The 22,102-nt window shown below is 48.4% G+C and overlaps 1 protein-coding gene across 2 annotated transcripts in view; it reads left to right on the top strand.

Annotated features, from left to right (window-relative positions):
• Positions 1-339: 339 nt before the first annotated feature.
• Positions 340-22,102, top strand: part of TAF7L (TATA-box binding protein associated factor 7 like) — a 38,935-nt gene continuing 17,172 nt past the window's right edge. The window contains exons 1-6 of one of the 2 annotated variants that reach the window (XM_075261056.1): positions 340-404; positions 4,729-4,773; positions 7,596-7,669; positions 8,887-8,965; positions 15,694-15,827; positions 21,580-21,706. In XM_075261056.1, the coding sequence (XP_075117157.1) occupies positions 4,761-4,773; positions 7,596-7,669; positions 8,887-8,965; positions 15,694-15,827; positions 21,580-21,706 (427 nt within the window). In that variant the 5' untranslated portion in view covers positions 340-404; positions 4,729-4,760. Of the gene's footprint in view, positions 405-4,722; positions 4,774-7,595; positions 7,670-8,886; positions 8,966-15,693; positions 15,828-21,579; positions 21,707-22,102 lie in introns of both variants that reach the window. The other variant, XM_075261055.1, reaches the window with a different exon arrangement.

The raw sequence follows: 22,102 nt of genomic DNA, 5'->3' as shown, positions 1-22,102 counted from the left end.
CCACATCTCTCCCCCACAGTACACCATGCGCCCCACATCTCTCCCCCACAGTACACCATGCGCCCCACATCTCTCCCCCACAGTACACCATGCACCCCACATCTCTCCCCCACAGTACATCATGCACCCCAATTCTCTCCCCCCAAACTACACACACACACACACATCAGCAGACTGTATTACATGGCAGCGGATCGCACTCTACATTAGAACGCCAGGCACTTGCCACAAGCCAAAAAACTTTCCTTCGTTCACTGAACGAACCGTGGGAAGCAAGCCAATCACAGAGCACTGACGCCAGCCAATGAGAGAGAGCATTGACGTGACATGTGACTTCCGGTTTACTGTTTGGCCGGGGATCGCATTTCCGGTGCGGTATCTTTGTCAGCGCTGCTTCCAGTAAGGTAATGTGAACTTTGTTTTGTGGTTTTCTCTTATTTCTATGCGGTTTGTCTGTGCAGCAGCCCTGTGTGACTGATAGCGCGCGGTAGTGCAGCCTGCGGGGAGCCATTCTCTGTAGGCATTAGTATTGGCGCCTGTGCATTGAAGCGTCACCTATGTGCTCTATACTGTAGGGGACTTATAGCTTTCCTATTATAAAGCATTATTATAAATGGAGTCCCATGTACATGCGGTTTATTATCTACTCTTTCTAAAGAGGCGTTCACACCTTCAGGCTTTGTTTATTGTTTCTTTGATGCTAAAATGACATATAGAAACAAAATTGGTAAATAATTGGGTATATTACCCCCAAAAAGGGTCAGAAAATGAGGAAAATGGAAGGGTCAATTACTATTGGGGTAAGTGAATATAAAAACTTAACCTCTATTCATATCAAAGTTAAAAACATAAGAAAAAACTCCCTATTAAAAGACCAAACATTGAGAATATAACTAATCTGAAGTCAATGTGTCAGAAGTATATAGTGTGTATACTGGGTGAGGGGAGGTCTCGGAAATTGATACCACCACGACCCCTCCCCCCCTCCAAACCCACAGAAACAACTGATATATGTGATAGTGTGGACCAGAACCTAAGTCACATATTCATCAGAAATACAATAGTTTTTAATCTGAGGCCTGGTTCACATCTGCATTCGGTATTCTGTTCGGGGGGTCCGCTTGGGGACCCCCCCGAATGAAATACCGAACGCATTGGGAAGCGGTGAGCTTATGAAAGCACACGGAGCTCATAGACTATAATGAGGTCTGTGTGTTTTCTGCGCAGTGTTCGCACGAGTCATGCGCAGAGGAAAATAGTTCATGAACTATTCTGCGGTTAGTTATCATACCATAGCTAGCTCTCCTAGTGGGGAAGAACGGAGCTCAGATTGAGAACTAGTGTATTTATAAAGAATCTCTGAGTTAGGTTCTGGCTCACACTATAACATATATCTAACACATAAAATATTTCTCCTATACAGTGAACAGCGTGGCGGCGAAAAATTAAAATAGCCAAATAGCATTTTTTGTCAACATTTTGCCTCCTGTAAAAATTTTAATATTACTTGATCAAACTATCAGATCTTTCCCCAAATGGTTTCAGCAGTGGTGAACCTAGCCTCTCTGCTGCCTGAGGCGGACAATCGAAAGACTTCCCCCCCCACGATGTTCATCTTTTGAAAGACAGCAGGGGGGGGGGGGGGGGGGGGCATTACAATAAATACAATGCAGTAATACTCACAGGAGACGTCTCCCCACATTTCCAGTCTCTTCCGACAGTGCGCTGTGCGCAGTGCTTTCCAGCAGTATATAGAACTGCCTTTGCCCAAACCCATGAAAGGTCCTCTTTAACATCGGGTCCCGGAGAGGTGAGTAACAGTGTTTATTATGTTCCCTCACCTCCCCTGGGGCTCCGATTATTATACTTGGAGGTCTGCAAAGACCCCCGGGTATAATAATGGCGGTAGTGGGATCGCGGCCTGCCCGGGCCTACTCACTGCCGGCCTCTGCGGCCTATAGTAGAAGGGGAAGCGGGGGCGGCAGTGAGCAGGTCTGGGGGGGTAGGTAAATAGGCCGCTGCCTGCTGGAGATACTCCAGCAGGTAGCGGCCTATTATAAAACAAAAAAAGAAGTTTTTATACTTACCGATCTTGTTGTTGCTCTCGCCGCCTCCGTGATCCTCTTCTCATGCAGGCTGACGTCTGAGTAGGCGGCGTCACTAGGCCGCCTACGCTGATACGTACTCAGACGTCTAGGTATCAGCGAGCGTCATCACGTGATGACACCGCCCACGCTGATACCTAGACGTCTGAGTACATATCAGCGTGCGTAGGGGGCCTAGTGACGCCGCCTACGCAGATACATAGACGTCTGAACCAGCACAGAGAGAAGCAGCTCTCCTGCGCTGGTTCAAAGTAAAAAAAAAAAAAAAAGTCGCCCATGCGCCGCCTGAGGCGGCCGCCTCACGTCGCTTCATTAGAGGTGCGGCGCTGGGTTTCAGTAAAAAGCCATCTTGTCCCGCATAAAAAGACGACTTGCCCAGATCCAGACATGCAATTATGAAAAAGTTACAGGTGTCACAATATAGCGACACAATATATTTTTTCTATTTTACAAAGTTTTTCCATTTTTAAAATGTATCAGAACATTACAGATCCTATATAAATGTGGTATCGCAGTGTTCGTACTGCCCCACAGAATACAGGTAACGTCATTTTTTTTACCACACAATGAATGCCATAAAAATTAAACCCATATGAAATTGGTGCAGTTGCATTTTTTTCTCCAATTGCACCTCATTCTGAGTTTTTTGACAGCTTCCCAGTACATTGCATAGGGTATTGAATGGAGCCATTACAATTTGTACCGCAAACAATAAGCCATCCTGTGAGTCTGTGAGGTGAAAAATGAAAAAGTTATGGCTCTTGGAATGTGGGAAGGGAAAACGAAAATGCGAAAATGACCAGGTCCTTAAGGGGTTAAACTATGCTGAATGAAAACTCCAACCACAGCAAACAAGTTAGGGGGTGTTCACACTGATGCTGCTGCCCGCCCTTTGTGAGTCCATCAAAAAGCCAGGCCAAACTGCATAGGGGGCGGCTTCCCGGTGATCAGTTTACAAACACATTCATTTCAATGGGTTTTGAAAGCAAACCGCCAATGTCCATATGCAGCCTCTCCACCTGGAAACCGCTTTTTTTTTTTGTACCCTTATACTGTGCAGAATGCATGCTGGCATATAGAATTCTGTATGCGACATTTTGGAGAAGAAAAGAAAAACCTAGATTACACTTCCAATAATATACATTGAACAATTCTTCTCAGCAAAATCTACAAAATGGTTTAGCAGAGATGACATATAATGTTTCAGTTCAGAGTGCACCGAACGTTCTCAGTCACATCACCCCATAGACACGCTACAAAAAGATCAAAAGACTCAGACCTTTTGGTAAAGTGAACTTTTTGACATGTGGTGTGGTTCTGCATGATGGCGATGTGCCTGAGCGATTGTGTGTGTGGGCGCTCAGCCTGGCAGCCGGGTTACTGTGGTGTTGCTGGGTTGTTCCCCTTGTTGGCGCTGTAATACAGTGGTGGTGGTCGCAATGCAGCGCTGCACCCAATAGAGTATGGAGTGGGATTATACACCTTGCTCAAAATATATGCTAAGAACATCATGTTCATTTTTGTAGAGTTCGCTGACCAGCATAGATAAGTGTCCGGGCATCATAATAATCTATACCTGCAGGGCCTCAGACTGTGCGACAGGTCCTCAGACAGGTCCCGGAAGCTGCAACAACTGCTGCTGATAACAAGAGGGAAGATGATAGGGGCATGGCTGTGAAGGGGGGGGGGGGGCTATGGATAGTATGTGAGGGATACAGGAACCATTTTCAAAGAAGAGTTAGGGCAGGAGAACAGGCATGGAGGATGAATCTGAAGTGACCTGGTGGCTCTAAGGGCCCGTTCACGCAGGCACAGAGAGGGCGAATTATGGTGCGGAATCCACGTCATAATCTGCCCCCTCACAATGGTGATCTATGGAGACCGCTAGCGTTCTTTTTTTTCTGCTAACGGCATGTTTCCGCTAGTGGGAAAAAGAAGCGACTTGACCTTTCTTGAGGCGGATTCCGCCTCAGGAGGTCAATAGAAGTGAATGGGAGGCGTAAACCGCGCTGCGACACGTTTTTTTACGGTCCATTCACTGTCTGGGAGGGAAAAACCGCCTGGCGTTTTCAAGGTCCAAAAACTGCTTCCTAATTAGGAAGTGTTTTTTCTCCAGACCAAATTACGCCACACGTAATTCACGTGTGAACTTAGTCTAAGGCAGCAGAGCGAGTGACCTCCTGTTTGCACGGCAATCCATGCTCAAAAAAGTGGTCACACTGCAATAATGTGATTTTGCTGAAGAAGAAGATAACACGATATGGAAAGACATTATAAGTAGGCAACTATTACGGCGAGGTTCACACCTGCGTCTGTTCTATGATTAGGGTTTCCATCCCGAACTCTGCTTTAAAAATTTGTAGAGAAAAGTACTGCAAGCGGGACTTTTCTCTCTGCGTTTTTCAGGCGTAAACCTGGCAGACCCCATTACAGTCTATGGAGTCCACCAGTGTTTGCGGGTAGCCGCTTTCCGTTCTTCAGATCCCCATTTCGACCCAAAGAACAGAAACCCGAATGCTGGTGTGAACCTACTGTTAATTGTGTAAATGTTCGTTTGGACGATGTCACGAATCACGAGAATATCCTTTTAATATTTCCTTTTATTTTCTTATTCCAGTTCCAGATATTGAAGAATAAGGCAACACAGAATCCGAGATGATGTCTACAAGTAATGTATATTTATTCTGAAAACTATGTTAAAGTTTTTAAAACTTACATTCACAAGGGTTGGAGTACAAGTTTTTTTTGTTATAGAGCTCCAGATATCCTGCCTCCTGGACATTGAGTTAAAATAAAAAAAATATAAAAATAACCAAAAGCTTCCCTTGTGTGGGTGGGAGGCCGGATTCCCCTAGTAGCATAAATGATTGCCTCAGGGGTGTTGGGAGCTGAAGAAGTCACTGTTGTTGAGCTCTGTTTTGTCTGCATACATGTATCTAGAAACCTTAACTGAACCTGTCAGGGCGATTTGGGACACTAAACCACCGCCGGGCCCCTATGGACCGGGGTTTAGTGTCCCAAATTGCCCTCTTTCAAAGCCGTCAGTGCTCACAATAAAAATAAAAAGGCCTTTTTATTTTCATACTAAGTAAATATATAAGAAGCCTGTAGGGCTTCCAATGCGGAATCAGGTGTGAACTTGGTTTTATCAAAAAGATACCAATTTGTATATCTTAGATAAAGCTTATTTGGTTGAATCGGTGATGGTTTTAACTATATTACTATTATTATACACTAGAATATATTAGTATTAAAAGTGTTTCATAAGTGAAAAGAGATAATACTTAGCTGCGGTTACAAGTGATGAGAGAGTTTATGGGAAACAGGGAGTTCTATTGTATGTAATGCACTATTTTGTAGTAGCCTTAGGGGAAAGTGAGGGGCTTCCTGGATGTACAGTATATGTCTAGCCACAAAATGACCATTTATCCATAGATGAGCAGTAAGGATACATACAGGGTGATCAATAAGATAATTTAACCCTGTCAATCAATAAGACAGCCCAATTTTGTAGAAAAATATGTCCTATTACACCGGGAATGTCTATATGACTTTGATTGAGTTCCTCAACCCCAATATTTTAAATCAGGGCGGGTTCACATCTGCGCCCATGTGCGCTTTAAGCAATCCTGCTTGGTTTCCGTCTTCTGCCCCAAGAAACTGGACACGGGGCGGAAACCTGGCACTCCGTTTTCAAACCCATTCAACCCTGCATGTCTGACTTTGTGCCTGGTTAGAAAAACCGATTTCGTCACAGACAGGTACAAAACGCTCACAGGCGCTCACTTTTCAAACCCATTCACTTGAATGGCTTTGAAAACTGACTGCCGGGTTTCCGTCCCCTGTCCAATTTCTTGAGGTGGAAGTCTGAAACCCAGCAGGATTGCTTAAAGCACGCACGGGCGCAGATGTGAGCCCGCCCTCAGTGACCTTGTTTTTTTTCCAAAGATACAGTGTATGGAATCCAGCACCAATTTACATGAATAAAATCTAACTTTTAATTCTTTATATTAAAAAACAGCCATAAGGGAGAAAGACTGGCGGTGAGTTTTATAGCTTACGCATTTCAAGGGACTGTTCACCTGATAATAAGCTATAAAACTTACTGCTCGACTTTCTCCTTTATGGTTGTTTTTTAATATAAAGAATTAAGTTACCGTATATACTCGAGTATAAGCCGAATTTTTCAGCACATTTTTTTTGCTGAAAAAGTCCCCCTCGGCTTATACTCGAGTCTTTTTTTGTATAGAATCTTGTATTGCACAAGTAGAAAAAGTTCCAACACAAAGGGCAATGTTCAATAAAATTTAGCATTTATTCGGGAAACATATTCCATAAAAAAGAAAAAAGAAGAAAAATCAAAAAGCACAAAAAACATGCATCAGACGAGGGGAATCAAAAAAATATGGACAAACTCACATTACGTGTGTGCATGACATCCCAACACAGGAAGTCTACGCGTTTCGGGATATCTATCCCTTAGTCATGGCATAGAATCTTGTATGTATAGAATCTCCCATAAAATAGTGGGGGGGAAAAAAGCTTTTATTTTTTTTAATAAAAGTTCTGAATCCCTTCTTTCCCTAGAATACATGCAAAAGAAAATTACTATGAAACACATACACATTAGGTATCCCTGTGTCTGACAGTGCCCGGTCTACTGAATATAGGGGATCTGCAGTGCTTCTATTCCGTCGGGTAGGTGTTAATAGGAGCGCTGCAGATCCCCTATATTCAGCCAGACTGAATTGCACGTGGGGGAAAAAAAATGCCAGTCCTCAAGCTCAGGGAAGGGGCAGACAGACAACCAAAACACCCCCTCCCCTTCCCCAGCAACTACTGCACCCAAAAACTCCGACCATTTTCATTTTTGAAATTTTCCAGTAGCTGCTGCATTCCTCCCCCCCCCCCCCCCCCCCGGCTTATACTCGAGTCAATAAGATTTCCCAGTTTTTTTGTGGTAAAATTAGGGGCCTCGGCTTATATTCGGGTCGGCTTATACTCGAGTTTATAAGTTATATTTTATTCATGTAAATTGGTTCTGGCTTCCATACGTTGAACCTTTTGTCCTGACACCCCGGAGTCTAAGGGACAGTTAGCTGGACGGGGTCAGATAACAAGGGTGTAACCTTTCTTTTCACTCTAATCTTGTTTTTTTAGCTTATTTCTTTCACTCAGTTTGTTACACTTGGGATTATCTTATAAAACGTAAACATAGTATTTCATTTTAAGAATTTTTTGACACAAATTAAAGTATGCTCTCTCTGTGTCATCAAACATCCCATATAGCAGCGATTTTAACCCTTTTACTTTCAAGTGTAAATCTTTTCCACCGTTTCATAATGTAGTTGACACACAGGGTTAAACGCAGCACTTCTGTTTTTTAAAGTCTGTACTAGAAGAATAAGAACTGGAATGAGATTGTTGCTGCTGTTAGTATTGACTATATCCATGTTACTCAGCAAACAATATTTTATTTCTTTCTCACAGAACAAAAGGCATCACGTAGCAAAGACGACGCTCCCCATGAACTAGAGAGCCAGTACATCTTAAGGCTGCCTCAGGTAACAATACACTACTTATCATTTGGTTTTGTATTGGACATTGCTCAGTTTTTCACTCCACTGATGGCTGTTGACAATGTGAATGACAACTTACAACTACACGGTTTTTAGATTATGTAGTTAAGGCAGATTTGTTTGGATTTACTCATAACGCATGGTTAAGGAGATATTAGTTTCAGCAAATAGATGCTAATCTTTTTATTGGTAAAACATTGATACGAACAAATTATTTGTATCAACTTCTCTAGAGATTAGCACCCAGGATCAGAACTCTCTACTCTTTACATGCAGTGAATCTGTGAAAAAACTACATTTCTACATCACCCTGCTCTCCCCTTCAATGAAATCACATGTCCCACATCTTAGGTCACATGATCCTGCGATGTTTCGTTTGTAAGCAAATGTGAGCAGCAAACACAGGGAGTGAGAGCAGGCAGATGCATCATGGGAAATGTAGTTTGTTCACAGATTCCTTACATGTAAATAATAGTAGTACAAAGAGTTTCATGTAAAATAAGGCCAAGAAAAGGCTGCACAAAGGAATAGCGAGGATTCGTACTGCTGTGGATGTATTTGTTGAAATCACTCTGTTCTCAAAACGGCTGTGTGACAACTTTTACAGAAATGCATGCATGAGGCCTAATAGTTGCTGTAAATGCTGGGGGAAATGATTAGTTTTCATGAGTATAAGAAACGTTGCAGTATCTCTGATCCAAGGAAAATGCTTATTTACTGTTATCAGCCCCTCTCCTGCCTGCTAAATTGCTCCATTCACTGAGAGATCTGTGTAAAGACAGGGCTCACAGATCAGCTGATATAGAAGGCTGTGGTGAGGGGAGAAGCTGCTAAGATTTCTGAATAGTACAGATGAGAGAGAGCTTAGTGTAATCTGTCTGCAGTCTGTCATCAGTGTAGACCGGTCCCTCAGTGAATTGAGCAGTGTAGCAGGCAGGACAGGAGCTGATAACAGCTAATAGACGCATTTTCTCTAAGCTATATTAGAACATTTCTTCTATTCTCCTGAGCTATTATATTTACAAAAATATTCACAGTTACTCTTACATTCTCTGGAATTGAAAAATGTAAGGTGTTGGTGCACAAAGTGTATAGGAATTTATAGGACTTTTCATTCTACAAACAATAGTGTTTAATACCCCTTTTATTTATTTATGAAATAAGCTTTTAATAATATTATTCCATATTATTTTGCCTTATAGGAATATGCATCGACTGTTAGAAGGATGGTGCAGTCTGGGAACGTCAATGCAAAAGACAGACTTTCCATTGAGTTACATCGTAAGTAAAACAATTTGTGCAAAATAATTTTATAGTAGTGATTAGCAAATATACGTTATATTCTAGTTAGTCACATAAGATGAAGTGTCACATGCTGATTTCTTCCAACATTACAAAAATTCTTTTTATTTTGGTTTGCGTATTGGTAATAGTGAGGGTGATATTAATAATATAATGAGTGAAACGTTACCTTAGTCTTAAGTTCCCCTATCAGTGGAATGATTCCCGCATTGCGTATCTTGGCATATTCCTGACGGTGCCTAGCTCTAACTTGTTTGCTGCAATTATATCCCCCTTCTGACTAAGATTTCCTTTCTCCTTGCTTCCTTCTCTCAACCGATGCTGTCCTGGGCTAGCAGAATAGCCATTGTTAAAATGATGGTGCTGCCCCTCATTTTATATACATTTTGCACAGTTGCCATTCCCCTCCCTGACTCATACTTCCCTAAACTACAGTCTATTCTTTCTACTTTCATATGGGAGGGTAGGAGGTCCAGGGTCCGATTTAAAGTAATGACAAGGCCTTGGTCCCATGGAGTTGCGGGTGTCCCGGATGTTAGGATGAAACCTAAATGGCGGTGAGCCGAGGTTGAGGAGAGCCTATTGCACGCCCCGCTTATGAGTATTCTGCGCCCTAAGGACCTGATCCCCGCCACTACACCCCTTCCTTTGTTAAGTATTAAGGCCTCCACGACTGCCTGGCGTTATTTTTTGTCGCACACCTCCAGGGAAGATCTTGGTCCTTTGTCGAAATTGCCCCTATTGTATGTGATCGCTTTCCTCCCTCAGCTGCGACTTCGTGGGTGGGTCTCTAGAGGCCTCTACAAAGTGGCTCATCTTTACTCTGAGGATGGGCTTAAATCGTTCTCTATGCTGCAGGATGAGTTCCACCTCCCTAAAATGGGCTTTTTTTTTAAAATATTTACAACTGCGTCACTTTTTTCAAACCCATGAGCCCTCTAGGCTAACCTTCCCTAGATTAGCTTTGAAGTTGTGGAATCGTTCCTCGCCTGCTAAGGGTGGATTGTCCATGTTTTATAACTTTCTCTCTGTCCCCGCTGAGCGGGTTAAGCCTCTTCATCTGCTCCGTTGGGAATCAGACCTTGTCAGAACTATCTCTCTGTCGGACTGGTATGATGCAAATGGGTTTGTCAAATGTGTTTCTAGGGGTGCTGCTCACTGGGAAACGGCATTGAAAGTAATGTTGCGATGGTATAGGACCCCAAGTCAACTGGCGCATATGGATCCCTCCTGTTCGAAATTTTGCTGGCGAGGATGTGGTCACGTGGGTTCTTTCATACACTTATGGTGGGAGTGCCCTCCGATTTTAACCTTTTGGACGGCTGTATTTAGATTCATGTCCACTATAGCCAGTCTCGATATACGTCCCTCCCCTGGTCTTGCTCTATGCTTTTTGGATACTGGTACTTTCCCCTCGGGGACACAGGTTTTTCTGGGGCAGTTTATGCTGGCAGCTCGGGCTATGATCGCTTGTCAGTGGAAGTCTGCTCTTTGTTTAACCGTAGCTGAGTTACTCCATCATGTTGATTTAGCGTGTACTCTAGAACGTATGCTGGCCAATAAAAATCATACTTATGCCAAATTTCGCACCCACTGGTCCCTCTGGCTCTCGTATATGGAAACGAGAAAACTGTCTCCTCCTTTACAGCCTCAGGTTAATCCTGTTGTGACCCCTTAGGTTGCAAACTGCTAAATGCTTCATGAGATTAGGTGACTTCACTTTCTATATTTGCTGTACTCTATGTATCTTCAGCATTGCACTCAGGTATACTGGTTTTTTTTTTTTTGGTTTTTTTTGTTTGGTTTTCCTGTTTTTTCTTTCTGTTTCTGTCTTGTTACCCTTTCTCTTTTTTGTCTCCTTCCCTCTTTGCGTTTCCCTCTTGCTTCTTCTCCCTAGTTTTTGTCCCCATTTGTTCTTTCTGTACTATCGCAGCATTTACTGTCTAAGTATGGTATGTATATTTGACTTTCTGGTCCTTGTATACTCGACTATATTTGTGGTGCCTTCGCACCTGATCTGTGATCTGGAGCATTGACTTTGTATGCAGAATCTTGCTACTCAATACTTTGTGGGTTTTCTTTAGTTTGTTACTGTTTTATATATTATAAAACTTTCTTCTGTTCTTTCTTCAATAAAAAATCAAATTTAAAATAAAATTAATAATATAATGAGTAAGTGCATAGATAAGTTTCCTGTAGACACTGGATTAGGAGATTGGGGGACGGGATCACTTCAATCTAAGAGATACATACACGAAATAGAATTTTACTGATTTATGGCATTCTAAATGGATGATAACTAAACAGTCCACCTGCGTTTCTCTTATCTATAGAATGCTATCTGGAATAGCTATGGTACTCACTAACACCCTGGGAATGGTTTTAATTGATAAGATTTATTTACCCAGATAAATATCGGATCTTCCTAATGCTTGTTTATTTTTATCTGCTATGTAGATTAATGAGATGGAATGTGAGGTGACCCTCATCACAGGAGGTGCACAGAAGTGTCTCCTGTGGTCAGGTCTGTGCATAGGGTCACCTTTGTGCACCTTCTGCGGTCAGGTCTGTACAAAGGGTCACCTCTGTGCACCTCCTGCGGTCAGGTCTGTACAAAGGGTCACCTCTGTGCACCTCCTGCGGTCAGGTCTGTACAAAGGGTCACCTCTGTGCTCCTTCTGCTGTCAGGTCTGTACATGGGGTCACCTTTGTGCACCTCCTGCGGTCAGGTCTGTACATAGGGTCACCTCTGTGCACCTCCTGCGGTCAGGTCTGTACATAGGGTCACCTCTGTGCACCTCCTGCGGTCAGGTCTGTACATAGGGTCACCTCTGTGCACCTCCTGCGGTCAGGTCTGTACATAGGGTCACCTCTGTGCACCTCCTGCAGTCAGGTCTGTACATAGGGTCACCTCTGTGCACCTCCTGCGGTCAGGTCTGTACATAGGGTCACCTCTGTGCACCTCCTGCGGTCAGGTCTGTACATAGGGTCACCTCTGTGCACCTCCTGCGGTCAGGTCTGTGCATAGGGTCACCTCTGTGCACCTCCTGCGGTCAGGTCTGTACAAAGGGTCACCTCTGTGCACCTCCTGCGGTCAGGTCTGTACAAAGGGTCACCTCTGTGCTCCTTCTGCTGTCAGGTCTGTACATGGGGTCACCTTTGTGCACCTCCTGCGGTCAGGTCTGTACATAGGGTCACCTCTGTGCACCTCCTGCGGTCAGGTCTGTACATAGGGTCACCTCTGTGCACCTCCTGCGGTCAGGTCTGTACATAGGGTCACCTCTGTGCACCTCCTGCGGTCAGGTCTGTACATAGGGTCACCTCTGTGCACCTCCTGCGGTCAGGTCTGTACATAGGGTCACCTCTGTGCACCTCCTGCGGTCAGGTCTGTACATAGGGTCACCTCTGTGCACCTCCTGCGGTCAGGTCTGTACATAGGGTCACCTCTGTGCACCTCCTGCGGTCAGGTCTGTGCATAGGGTCACCTCTGTGCTCCTTCTGCTGTCAGGTCTGTACATAGGGTCACCTCTGTGCACCTCCTGTGGTCAGGTCTGTGCATAGGGTCACCTCTGTGCACCTTCTGCGGTCAGGTCTGTGCATAGGGTCACCTCTGTGCACCTCCTGCTGTCAGGTCTGTACAAAGGGTCACCTCTGTGCTCCTTCTGCTGTCAGGTCTGTACATGGGGTCACCTCTGTGCACCTCCTGCGGTCAGGTCTGTACATGGGGTCACCTCTGTGCACCTCCTGCGGTCAGGTCTGTGCATAGGGTCACCTCTGTGCACCTCCTGCTGTCAGGTCTGTACATAGGGTCACCTCTGTGCACCTCCTGCGGTCAGGTCTGTACATAGGGTCACCTCTGTGCACCTCCTGCGGTCAGGTCTGTACATGGGGTCACCTCTGTGCACCTCCTGCGGTCAGGTCTGTACATAGGGTCACCTCTGTGCACCTCCTGCGGTCAGGTCTGTACATAGGGTCACCTCTGTGCACCTCCTGCGGTCAGGTCTGTACATAGGGTCACCTCTGTGCTCCTTCTGCTGTCAGGTCTGTACATAGGGTCACCTCTGTGCTCCTTCTGCTGTCAGGTCTGTACATAGGGTCACCTCTGTGCACCTTCTGCGGTCAGGTCTGTGCATAGGGTCACCTCTGTGCTCCTTCTGCTGTCAGGTCTGTACATGGGGTCACCTCTGTGCACCTCCTGCGGTCAGGTCTGTACATGGGGTCACCTTTGTGCACCTCCTGCGGTCAGGTCTGTACATAGGGTCACCTCTGTGCACCTCCTGCGGTCAGGTCTGTACATAGGGTCACCTCTGTGCACCTCCTGCGGTCAGGTCTGTACATAGGGTCACCTCTGTGCACCTTCTGCGGTCAGGTCTGTACATAGGGTCACCTCTGTGCACCTCCTGCTGTCAGGTCTGTACATAGGGTCACCTCTGTGCACCTTCTGCGGTCAGGTCTGTACATAGGGTCACCTCTGTGCACCTTCTGCGGTCAGGTCTGTACATAGGGTCACCTCTGTGCACCTCCTGTGGTCAGGTCTGTACATAGGGTCACCTCTGTGCACCTCCTGCTGTCAGGTCTGTACATAGGGTCACCTCTGTGCACCTCCTGCGGTCAGGTCTGTACATAGGGTCACCTCTGTGCACCTCCTGCTGTCACGTCTGTGCATAGGGTCACCTCTGTGCACCTCCTGCGGTCAGGTCTGTACATAGGGTCACCTCTGTGCACCTTCTGCGGTCAGGTCTGTACATAGGGTCACCTCTGTGCACCTCCTGCTGTCAGGTCTGTACATAGGGTCACCTCTGTGCACCTTCTGCGGTCAGGTCTGTACATAGGGTCACCTCTGCGCACCTCCTGCGGTCAGGTCTGTACATGGGGTCACCTCTGTGCACCTCCTGCGGTCAGGTCTGTACATGGGGTCACCTTTGTGCACCTCCTGCGGTCAGGTCTGTGCATAGGGTCACCTCTGTGCACCTCCTGCGGTCAGGTCTGTACATAGGGTCACCTCTGTGCACCTCCTGCGGTCAGGTCTGTGCATAGGGTCACCTCTGTGCACCTCCTGCGGTCAGGTCTGTACATAGGGTCACCTCTGTGCACCTCCTGCGGTCAGGTCTGTACATAGGGTCACCTCTGTGCACCTCCTGCGGTCAGGTCTGTACATAGGGTCACCTCTGTGCACCTCCTGCGGTCAGGTCTGTACATAGGGTCACCTCTGTGCACCTCCTGCGGTCAGGTCTGTACATAGGGTCACCTCTGTGCACCTCCTGCGGTCAGGTCTGTGCATAGGGTCACCTCTGTGCACCTCCTGCGGTCAGGTCTGTACATAGGGTCACCTCTGTGCACCTCCTGCGGTCAGGTCTGTACATAGGGTCACCTCTGTGCACCTCCTGCTGTCAGGTCTGTACATAGGGTCACCTCTGTGCACCTCCTGCGGTCAGGTCTGTACATAGGGTCACCTCTGTGCACCTCCTGCGGTCAGGTCTGTGCATAGGGTCACCTCTGTGCACCTCCTGTGGTCAGGTCTGTACATAGGGTCACCTCTGTGCACCTCCTGCGGTCAGGTCTGTGCATAGGGTCACCTCTGTGCACCTCCTGCGGTCAGGTCTGTACATAGGGTCACCTCTGTGCACCTCCTGCGGTCAGGTCTGTACATAGGGTCACCTCTGTGCACCTCCTGTGGTCAGGTCTGTACATAGGGTCACCTCTGTGCACCTCCTGCGGTCAGGTCTGTACATAGGGTCACCTCTGTGCACCTCCTGCGGTCAGGTCTGTACATAGGGTCACCTCTGTGCACCTCCTGTGGTCAGGTCTGTGCATAGGGTTGTTGTGGTCATAATCAACTATATCCTGGATCAATCAGTCAGTCCAAATTATTGAGCATGTTTAAACTACTAATAATGACAGACACTGAATTTCCGTATCACACCAGCCATGTTTAGCCCCCTTAGCTCAGCTCTGCATTGCTCAACTTTATTGAAAAGATCACACACTTATTAGACAAAGAAAGGAGGGGTTACTGCATCCTTTGGCATTCCTGAGTGTTGTCCATCTCTCATTGGCTTCAGACCTCTGACATCCAGCTGGGCACCTCCTTGCTGTAACCTGAAGACTTCTACCACGAGGCATGAAAGACAGGATATAAGCTCCATCTTGGAAATTCCTTTCTTTGTCTCAGAGCTGCTTAACCTTATTGTAGGAAAAAATTAGTATTTCTATGACATAACATAGAATATAAAGTATAAGAATCTTAATTCATGTTCTCAGATTTGACAGGGTCACCTTTGTGCACCTTCTGCGGTCAGGTCTGTGCAAAGGGTGACCTCTGTGCTACTCCTGTTGTCATTTCACTTCATCAGTGCTCTTCCAACCAGGACATGCATAGTTGAACAGCGCTAACATCTCAGAATATGCACATAGCTACCTGCCATAGGGATAAACCAAGGTCTATTCGTTTGTGACATGTGGCGATAACTGGCACATTGATAAAGACGAAGCATTGCAAAGCCATCCCACACCCCCCTCCGACATGCCACAGATTGGATCTAGGTGCTTGAAAATTTGATCATTGGCAGATATTAGCAACAGGGGCTACTTCTTCAATTTTCATAATCTTCCATGTTATCCTTCTTGGTGCTGCAATTTCAATATTGAGGTGTGTAGTCAATGATGTGCAGTATAACGGTGTTAATACCTGTATCACTATTTTATAGCCGATGGCCGTCACGGGATTGTGCGTGTTGATAGGGTTCCACTTGCTGCAAAGTTAGTCGATGTTCCATGTGTAATTGAGTGTCTGAAAACCATTGACAAGAAGACTTTTTACAAGACGGCTGACATCTGCCAGGTAAAGACTTTTTTTTAGACGTTGGGCTTTAATACATCATGAATTAATATTTCTATTTGCATTTAATATAGGATGTGGCTATTTATAGTTACTAGAGATGAGTGAACACCGTTCGGTCGAATACTTATTCGATCAAATATCAGGCCATTCGAGGAGTAGCTGGAGGGATGGTTGGCAGTAGCGCAGAGCTGTGTGTGTGTGACAGGAGGAGTAGCTGGAGGGATGGTTGGCAGTAGCGCAGGGCTGTGTGGGTGACAGGAGGAGTAGCTGGAGGGATGGTTGGCAGTAGCGCAGGGCTGTGTGGGTGACAGGAGGAGTAGCTGGAGGGATGGTTGGCAGTAGAGCAGAGCTGTGTGTGTGTGACAGGAGGAGTAGCTGGAGGGATGGTTGGCAGTAGCGCAGGGCTGTGTGGGTGACAGGAGGAGTAGCTGGAGGGATGGTTGGCAGTAGCGCAGGGCTGTGTGTGTGACAGGAGGAGTAGCTGGAGGGATGGTTGGCAGTAGCGCAGAGCTGTGTGTGTGACAGGAGGAGTAGCTGGAGGGATGGTTGGCAGTAGCGCAGAGCTGTGTGTGTGACAGGAGGAGTAGCTGGAGGGATGGTTGGCAGTAGTGCAGAGCTGTGTGTGTGTGACAGGAGGAGTAGCTGGAGGGATGGTTGGCAGTAGCGCAGGGCTGTGTGGGTGACAGGAGGAGTAGCTGGAGGGATGGTTGGCAGTAGTGCAGAGCTGTGTGTGTGACAGGAGGAGTAGCTGGAGGGATGGTTGGCAGTAGCGCAGAGCTGTGTGTGTGACAGGAGGAGTAGCTGGAGGGATGGTTGGCAGTAGCACAGGGCTGTGTGGGTGACAGGAGGAGTAGCTGGAGGGATGGTTGGCAGTAGCGCAGGGCTGTGTGTGTGACAGGAGGAGTAGCTGGAGGGATGGTTGGCAGTAGCGCAGAGCTGTGTGTGTGACAGGAGGAGTAGCTGGAGGGATGGTTGGCAGTAGCGCAGAGCTGTGTGTGTGACAGGAGGAGTAGCTGGAGGGATGGTTGGCAGTAGCGCAGAGCTGTGTGTGTGACAGGAGGAGTAGCTGGAGGGATGGTTGGCAATAGAGCAGAGCTGTGTGTGACAGGAGGAGTAGCTGGAGGGATGGTTGGCAGTAGAGCAGAGCTGTGTGTGTGACAGGAGGAGTAGCTGGAGGGATGGTTGGCAGTAGTGCAGAGCTGTGTGTGTGTGACAGGAGGAGTAGCTGGAGGGATGGTTGGCAGTAGCGCAGAGCTGTGTGTGTGACAGGAGGAGTAGCTGGAGGGATGGTTGGCAGTAGTGCAGAGCTGTGTGTGGGTGACAGGAGGAGTAGCTGGAGGGATGGTTGGCAGTAGTGCAGAGCTGTGTGTGTGTGACAGGAGGAGTAGCTGGAGGGATGGTTGGCAGTAGTGCAGAGCTGTGTGTGGGTGACAGGAGGAGTAGCTGGAGGGATGGTTGGCAGTAGCGCAGGGCTGTGTGGGTGACAGGAGGAGTAGCTGGAGGGATGGTTGGCAGTAGCACAGGGCTGTGTGGGTGACAGGAGGAGTAGCTGGAGGGATGGTTGGCAGTAGCGCAGGGCTGTGTGTGTGACAGGAGGAGTAGCTGGAGGGATGGTTGGCAGTAGTGCAGGGCTGTGTGTGTGACAGGAGGAGTAGCTGGAGGGATGGTTGGCAGTAGTGCAGAGCTGTGTGTGTGACAGGAGGAGTAGCTGGAGGGATGGTTGGCAGTAGAGCAGAGCTGTGTGTGTGACAGGAGGAGTAGCTGGAGGGATAGTTGGCAGTAGTGCAGAGCTGTGTGTGTGACAGGAGGAGTAGCTGGAGGGATGGTTGGCAGTAGTGCAGAGCTGTGTGTGTGACAGGAGGAGTAGCTGGAGGGATGGTTGGCAGTAGCGCAGAGCTGTGTGTGTGACAGGAGGAGTAGCTGGAGGGATGGTTGGCAGTAGCGCAGGGCTGTGTGACAGGAGGAGTAGCTGGAGGGATGGTTGGCAGTAGCGCAGAGCTGTGTGTGTGACAGGAGGAGTAGCTAGTGGGATGGTTGGCAGTAGAGCAGAGCTGTGTGTGTGACAGGAGGAGTAGCTGGAGGGATGGTTGGCAGTAGCACAGGGCTGTGTGTGTGACAGGAGGAGTAGCTGGAGGGATGGTTGGCAATAGAGCAGAGCTGTGTGTGACAGGAGGAGTAGCTGGAGGGATGGTTGGCAGTAGTGCAGAGCTGTGTGTGTGACAGGAGGAGTAGCTGGAGGGATGGTTGGCAGTAGAGCAGAGCTGTGTGTGTGACAGGAGGAGTAGCTGGAGGGATGGTTGGCAGTAGTGCAGAGCTGTGTGTGTGACAGGAGGAGTAGCTGGAGGGATGGTTGGCAGTAGCGCAGGGCTGTGTGTGTGACAGGAGGAGTAGCTGGAGGGATGGTTGGCAGTAGTGCAGGGCTGTGTGTGTGACAGGAGGAGTAGCTGGAGGGACGGTTGGCAGTAGTGCAGAGCTGTGTGTGTGACGGTAGGAGTAGCTGGAGGGATGGTTGGCAGTAGAGCAGAGCTGTGTGTGTGTGACAGGAGGAGTAGCTGGAGGGATGGTTGGCAGTAGTGCAGAGCTGTGTGTGTGACAGGAGGAGTAGCTGGAGGGATGGTTGGCAGTAGCGCAGAGCTGTGTGTGTGACAGGAGGAGTAGCTAGTGGGATGGTTGGCAGTAGAGCAGAGCTGTGTGTGTGACAGGAGGAGTAGCTGGAGGGATGGTTGGCAGTAGAGCAGAGCTGTGTGTGTGACAGGAGGAGTAGCTGGAGGGATGGTTGGCAGTAGTGCAGAGCTGTGTGTGTGTGACAGGAGGAGTAGCTGGAGGGATGGTTGGCAGTAGTGCAGAGCTGTGTGTGTGACAGGAGGAGTAGCTGGAGGGATGGTTGGCAGTAGAGTAGAGCTGTGTGTGTGACAGGAGGAGTAGCTGGAGGGATGGTTGGCAGTAGCGCAGAGCTGTGTGTGTGACAGGAGGAGTAGCTGGAGGGATGGTTGGCAGTAGCACAGGGCTGTGTGTGTGACAGGAGGAGTAGCTGGAGGGATGGTTGGCAATAGAGCAGAGCTGTGTGTGACAGGAGGAGTAGCTGGAGGGATGGTTGGCAGTAGAGCAGAGCTGTGTGTGGCAGGAGGAGCAGCTGGAGGGATGGTTGGCAGTAGCGCAGGGCTGTGTGTGTGACAGGAGGAGTAGCTGGAGGGATGGTTGGCAGTAGTGCAGAGCTGTGTGTGTGACAGGAGGAGTAGCTGGAGGGATGGTTGGCAGTAGAGCAGAGCTTTGTGTGTGACAGGAGGAGTAGCTGGAGGGATGGTTGGCAGTAGAGCAGAGCTGTGTGTGTGACAGGAGGAGTAGCTGGAGGGATGGTTGGCAGTAGAGCAGAGCTGTGTGTGTGACAGGAGGAGTAGCTGGAGGGATGGTTGGCAGTAGAGCAGAGCTGTGTGTGTGACAGGAGGAGTAGCTGGAGGGATGGTTGGCAGTAGTGCAGAGCTGTGTGTGTGTGACAGGAGGAGTAGCTGGAGGGATGGTTGGCAGTAGTGCAGAGCTGTGTGTGTGACAGGAGGAGTAGCTGGAGGGATGGTTGGCAGTAGCGCAGAGCTGTGTGTGTGACAGGAGGAGTAGCTGGAGGGATGGTTGGCAGTAGCACAGGGCTGTGTGTGTGACAGGAGGAGTAGCTGGAGGGATGGTTGGCAGTAGCACAGGGCTGTGTGTGTGACAGGAGGAGTAGCTGGAGGGATGGTTGGCAGTAGAGCAGTGCTGTGTGTGTGACAGGAGGAGTAGCTGGAGGGATGGTTGGCAATAGAGCAGAGCTGTGTGTGACAGGAGGAGTAGCTGGAGGGATGGTTGGCAGTAGAGCAGAGCTGTGTGTGTGACAGGAGGAGTAGCTGGAGGGATGGTTGGCAGTAGAGCAGAGCTGTGTGTGTGACAGGAGGAGTAGCTGGAGGGATGGTTGGCAGTAGAGCAGAGCTGTGTGTGTGACAGGAGGAGTAGCTGGAGGGATGGTTGGCAGTAGTGCAGAGCTGTGTGTGTGTGACAGGAGGAGTAGCTGGAGGGATGGTTGGCAGTAGTGCAGAGCTGTGTGTGTGACAGGAGGAGTAGCTGGAGGGATGGTTGGCAGTAGCGCAGAGCTGTGTGTGTGACAGGAGGAGTAGCTGGAGGGATGGTTGGCAGTAGTGCAGAGCTGTGTGTGTGTGACAGGAGGAGTAGCTGGAGGGATGGTTGGCAGTAGTGCAGAGCTGTGTGTGTGTGACAGGAGGAGCAGCTGGAGGGATGGTTGGCAGTAGCGCAGGGCTGTGTGTGTGACAGGAGGAGTAGCTGGAGGGATGGTTGGCAGTAGTGCAGAGCTGTGTGTGTGACAGGAGGAGTAGCTGGAGGGATGGTTGGCAGTAGTGCAGAGCTGTGTGTGTGTGACAGGAGGAGTAGCTGGAGGGATGGTTGGCAGTAGTGCAGAGCTGTGTGTGTGTGACAGGAGGAGTAGCTGGAGGGATGGTTGGCAGTAGAGCAGAGCTGTGTGTGGCAGGAGGAGCAGCTGGAGGGATGGTTGGCAGTAGCGCAGGGCTGTGTGTGTGACAGGAGGAGTAGCTGGAGGGATGGTTGGCAGTAGTGCAGAGCTGTGTGTGTGTGACAGGAGGAGTAGCTGGAGGGATGGTTGGCAGTAGCGCAGAGCTGTGTGTGACAGGAGGAGTAGCTGGAGGGATGGTTGGCAATAGAGCAGAGCTGTGTGTGACAGGAGGAGTAGCTGGAGGGATGGTTGGCAGTAGAGCAGAGCTGTGTGTGGCAGGAGGAGCAGCTGGAGGGATGGTTGGCAGTAGCGCAGGGCTGTGTGTGTGACAGGAGGAGTAGCTGGAGGGATGGTTGGCAGTAGTGCAGAGCTGTGTGTGTGACAGGAGGAGTAGCTGGAGGGATGGTTGGCAGTAGTGCAGAGCTCTGTGTGTGTGACAGGAGGAGTAGCTGGAGGGATGGTTGGCAGTAGTGCAGAGCTGTGTGTGTGACAGGAGGAGTAGCTGGAGGGATGGTTGGCAGTAGAGCAGAGCTGTGTGTGTGACAGGAGGAGTAGCTGGAGGGATGGTTGGCAGTAGTGCAGAGCTGTGTGTGTGTGACAGGAGGAGTAGCTGGAGGGATGGTTGGCAGTAGCGCAGAGCTGTGTGTGTGACAGGAGGAGTAGCTGGAGGGATGGTTGGCAATAGAGCAGAGCTGTGTGTGACAGGAGGAGTAGCTGGAGGGATGGTTGGCAGTAGAGCAGAGCTGTGTGTGACAGGAGGAGCAGCTGGAGGGATGGTTGGCAGTAGCGCAGAGCTGTGTGTGTGACAGGAGGAGTAGCTGGAGGGATGGTTGGCAGTAGTGCAGGGCTGTGTGTGTGACAGGAGGAGTAGCTGGAGGGATGGTTGGCAGTAGCGCAGAGCTGTGTGTGTGACAGGAGGAGTAGCTGGAGGGATGGTTGGCAGTAGCGCAGAGCTGTGTGTGTGACAGGAGGAGTAGCTGGAGGGATGGTTGGCAGTAGCGCAGAGCTGTGTGTGTGACAGGAGGAGTAGCTGGAGGGATGGTTGGCAGTAGTGCAGAGCTGTGTGTGTGACAAGATTAGCCATAGTCATTGTAACATAAATGTCTTAATAAAGTGAAAATTTATTGGGATAAATATGATACATCTGCAGTTCATTTAAGTTTATAGGCACGGTACTACCTATAGATAGCCAGTAGTTTAAAGGTACGGACGGCACCTATAAATAGCCACATCCTTTAATATAGCCTTAATTTATTTTAGATGTTAGTTTGTACCCTTGACGGTGACCTTTACCCTCCCCTTGAGGAGCCAACTGGAGCAAGTGACCCAAAGACCAGCAAAAAGAAAGACCGGGACAGAGAAAAGAAATTTATCTGGAATCATGGAAGTAGGTCTCCTTTTATTCTAAATGATGTATAGTCATGTTGGTATTTACTGATGGTAGTTCTGGCAATAAAGGTATGAAGTACGGTATTTTTTTACACTATTGGTTGCACTTTTGCTTCTCCATACTGTTGGTGTCATCTTGTGTATGCAATAGTCCAAATGCAGAGAGACTGAGCTTTGTGTGAGAGAAAAGTGTCCTGGTGTACAGTAAAACTGTCCAGTCTGTACAGTATTATCTGCTTGGTAAACAGTCAGATTATATTCACAGACTAGAGAGAAGGTATTACATTGATTTGTACACACAGGACAGTCATTTGTGCACTTGCAATCTCTCCAGACATTGTAGCCATGCCCCCTAAGAGCAGAGCAGCAGCTACTGCTTCATAGACCAATGGAA

The sequence above is a fragment of the Leptodactylus fuscus genome, chromosome 11 (genome assembly GCF_031893055.1).
Source record: "Leptodactylus fuscus isolate aLepFus1 chromosome 11, aLepFus1.hap2, whole genome shotgun sequence".
Classification (NCBI taxonomy): domain Eukaryota; kingdom Metazoa; phylum Chordata; class Amphibia; order Anura; family Leptodactylidae; genus Leptodactylus; species Leptodactylus fuscus.
Note: the sequence above shows the minus strand (reverse complement) of the source record. Positions and strands in the feature narration are given on the sequence as shown.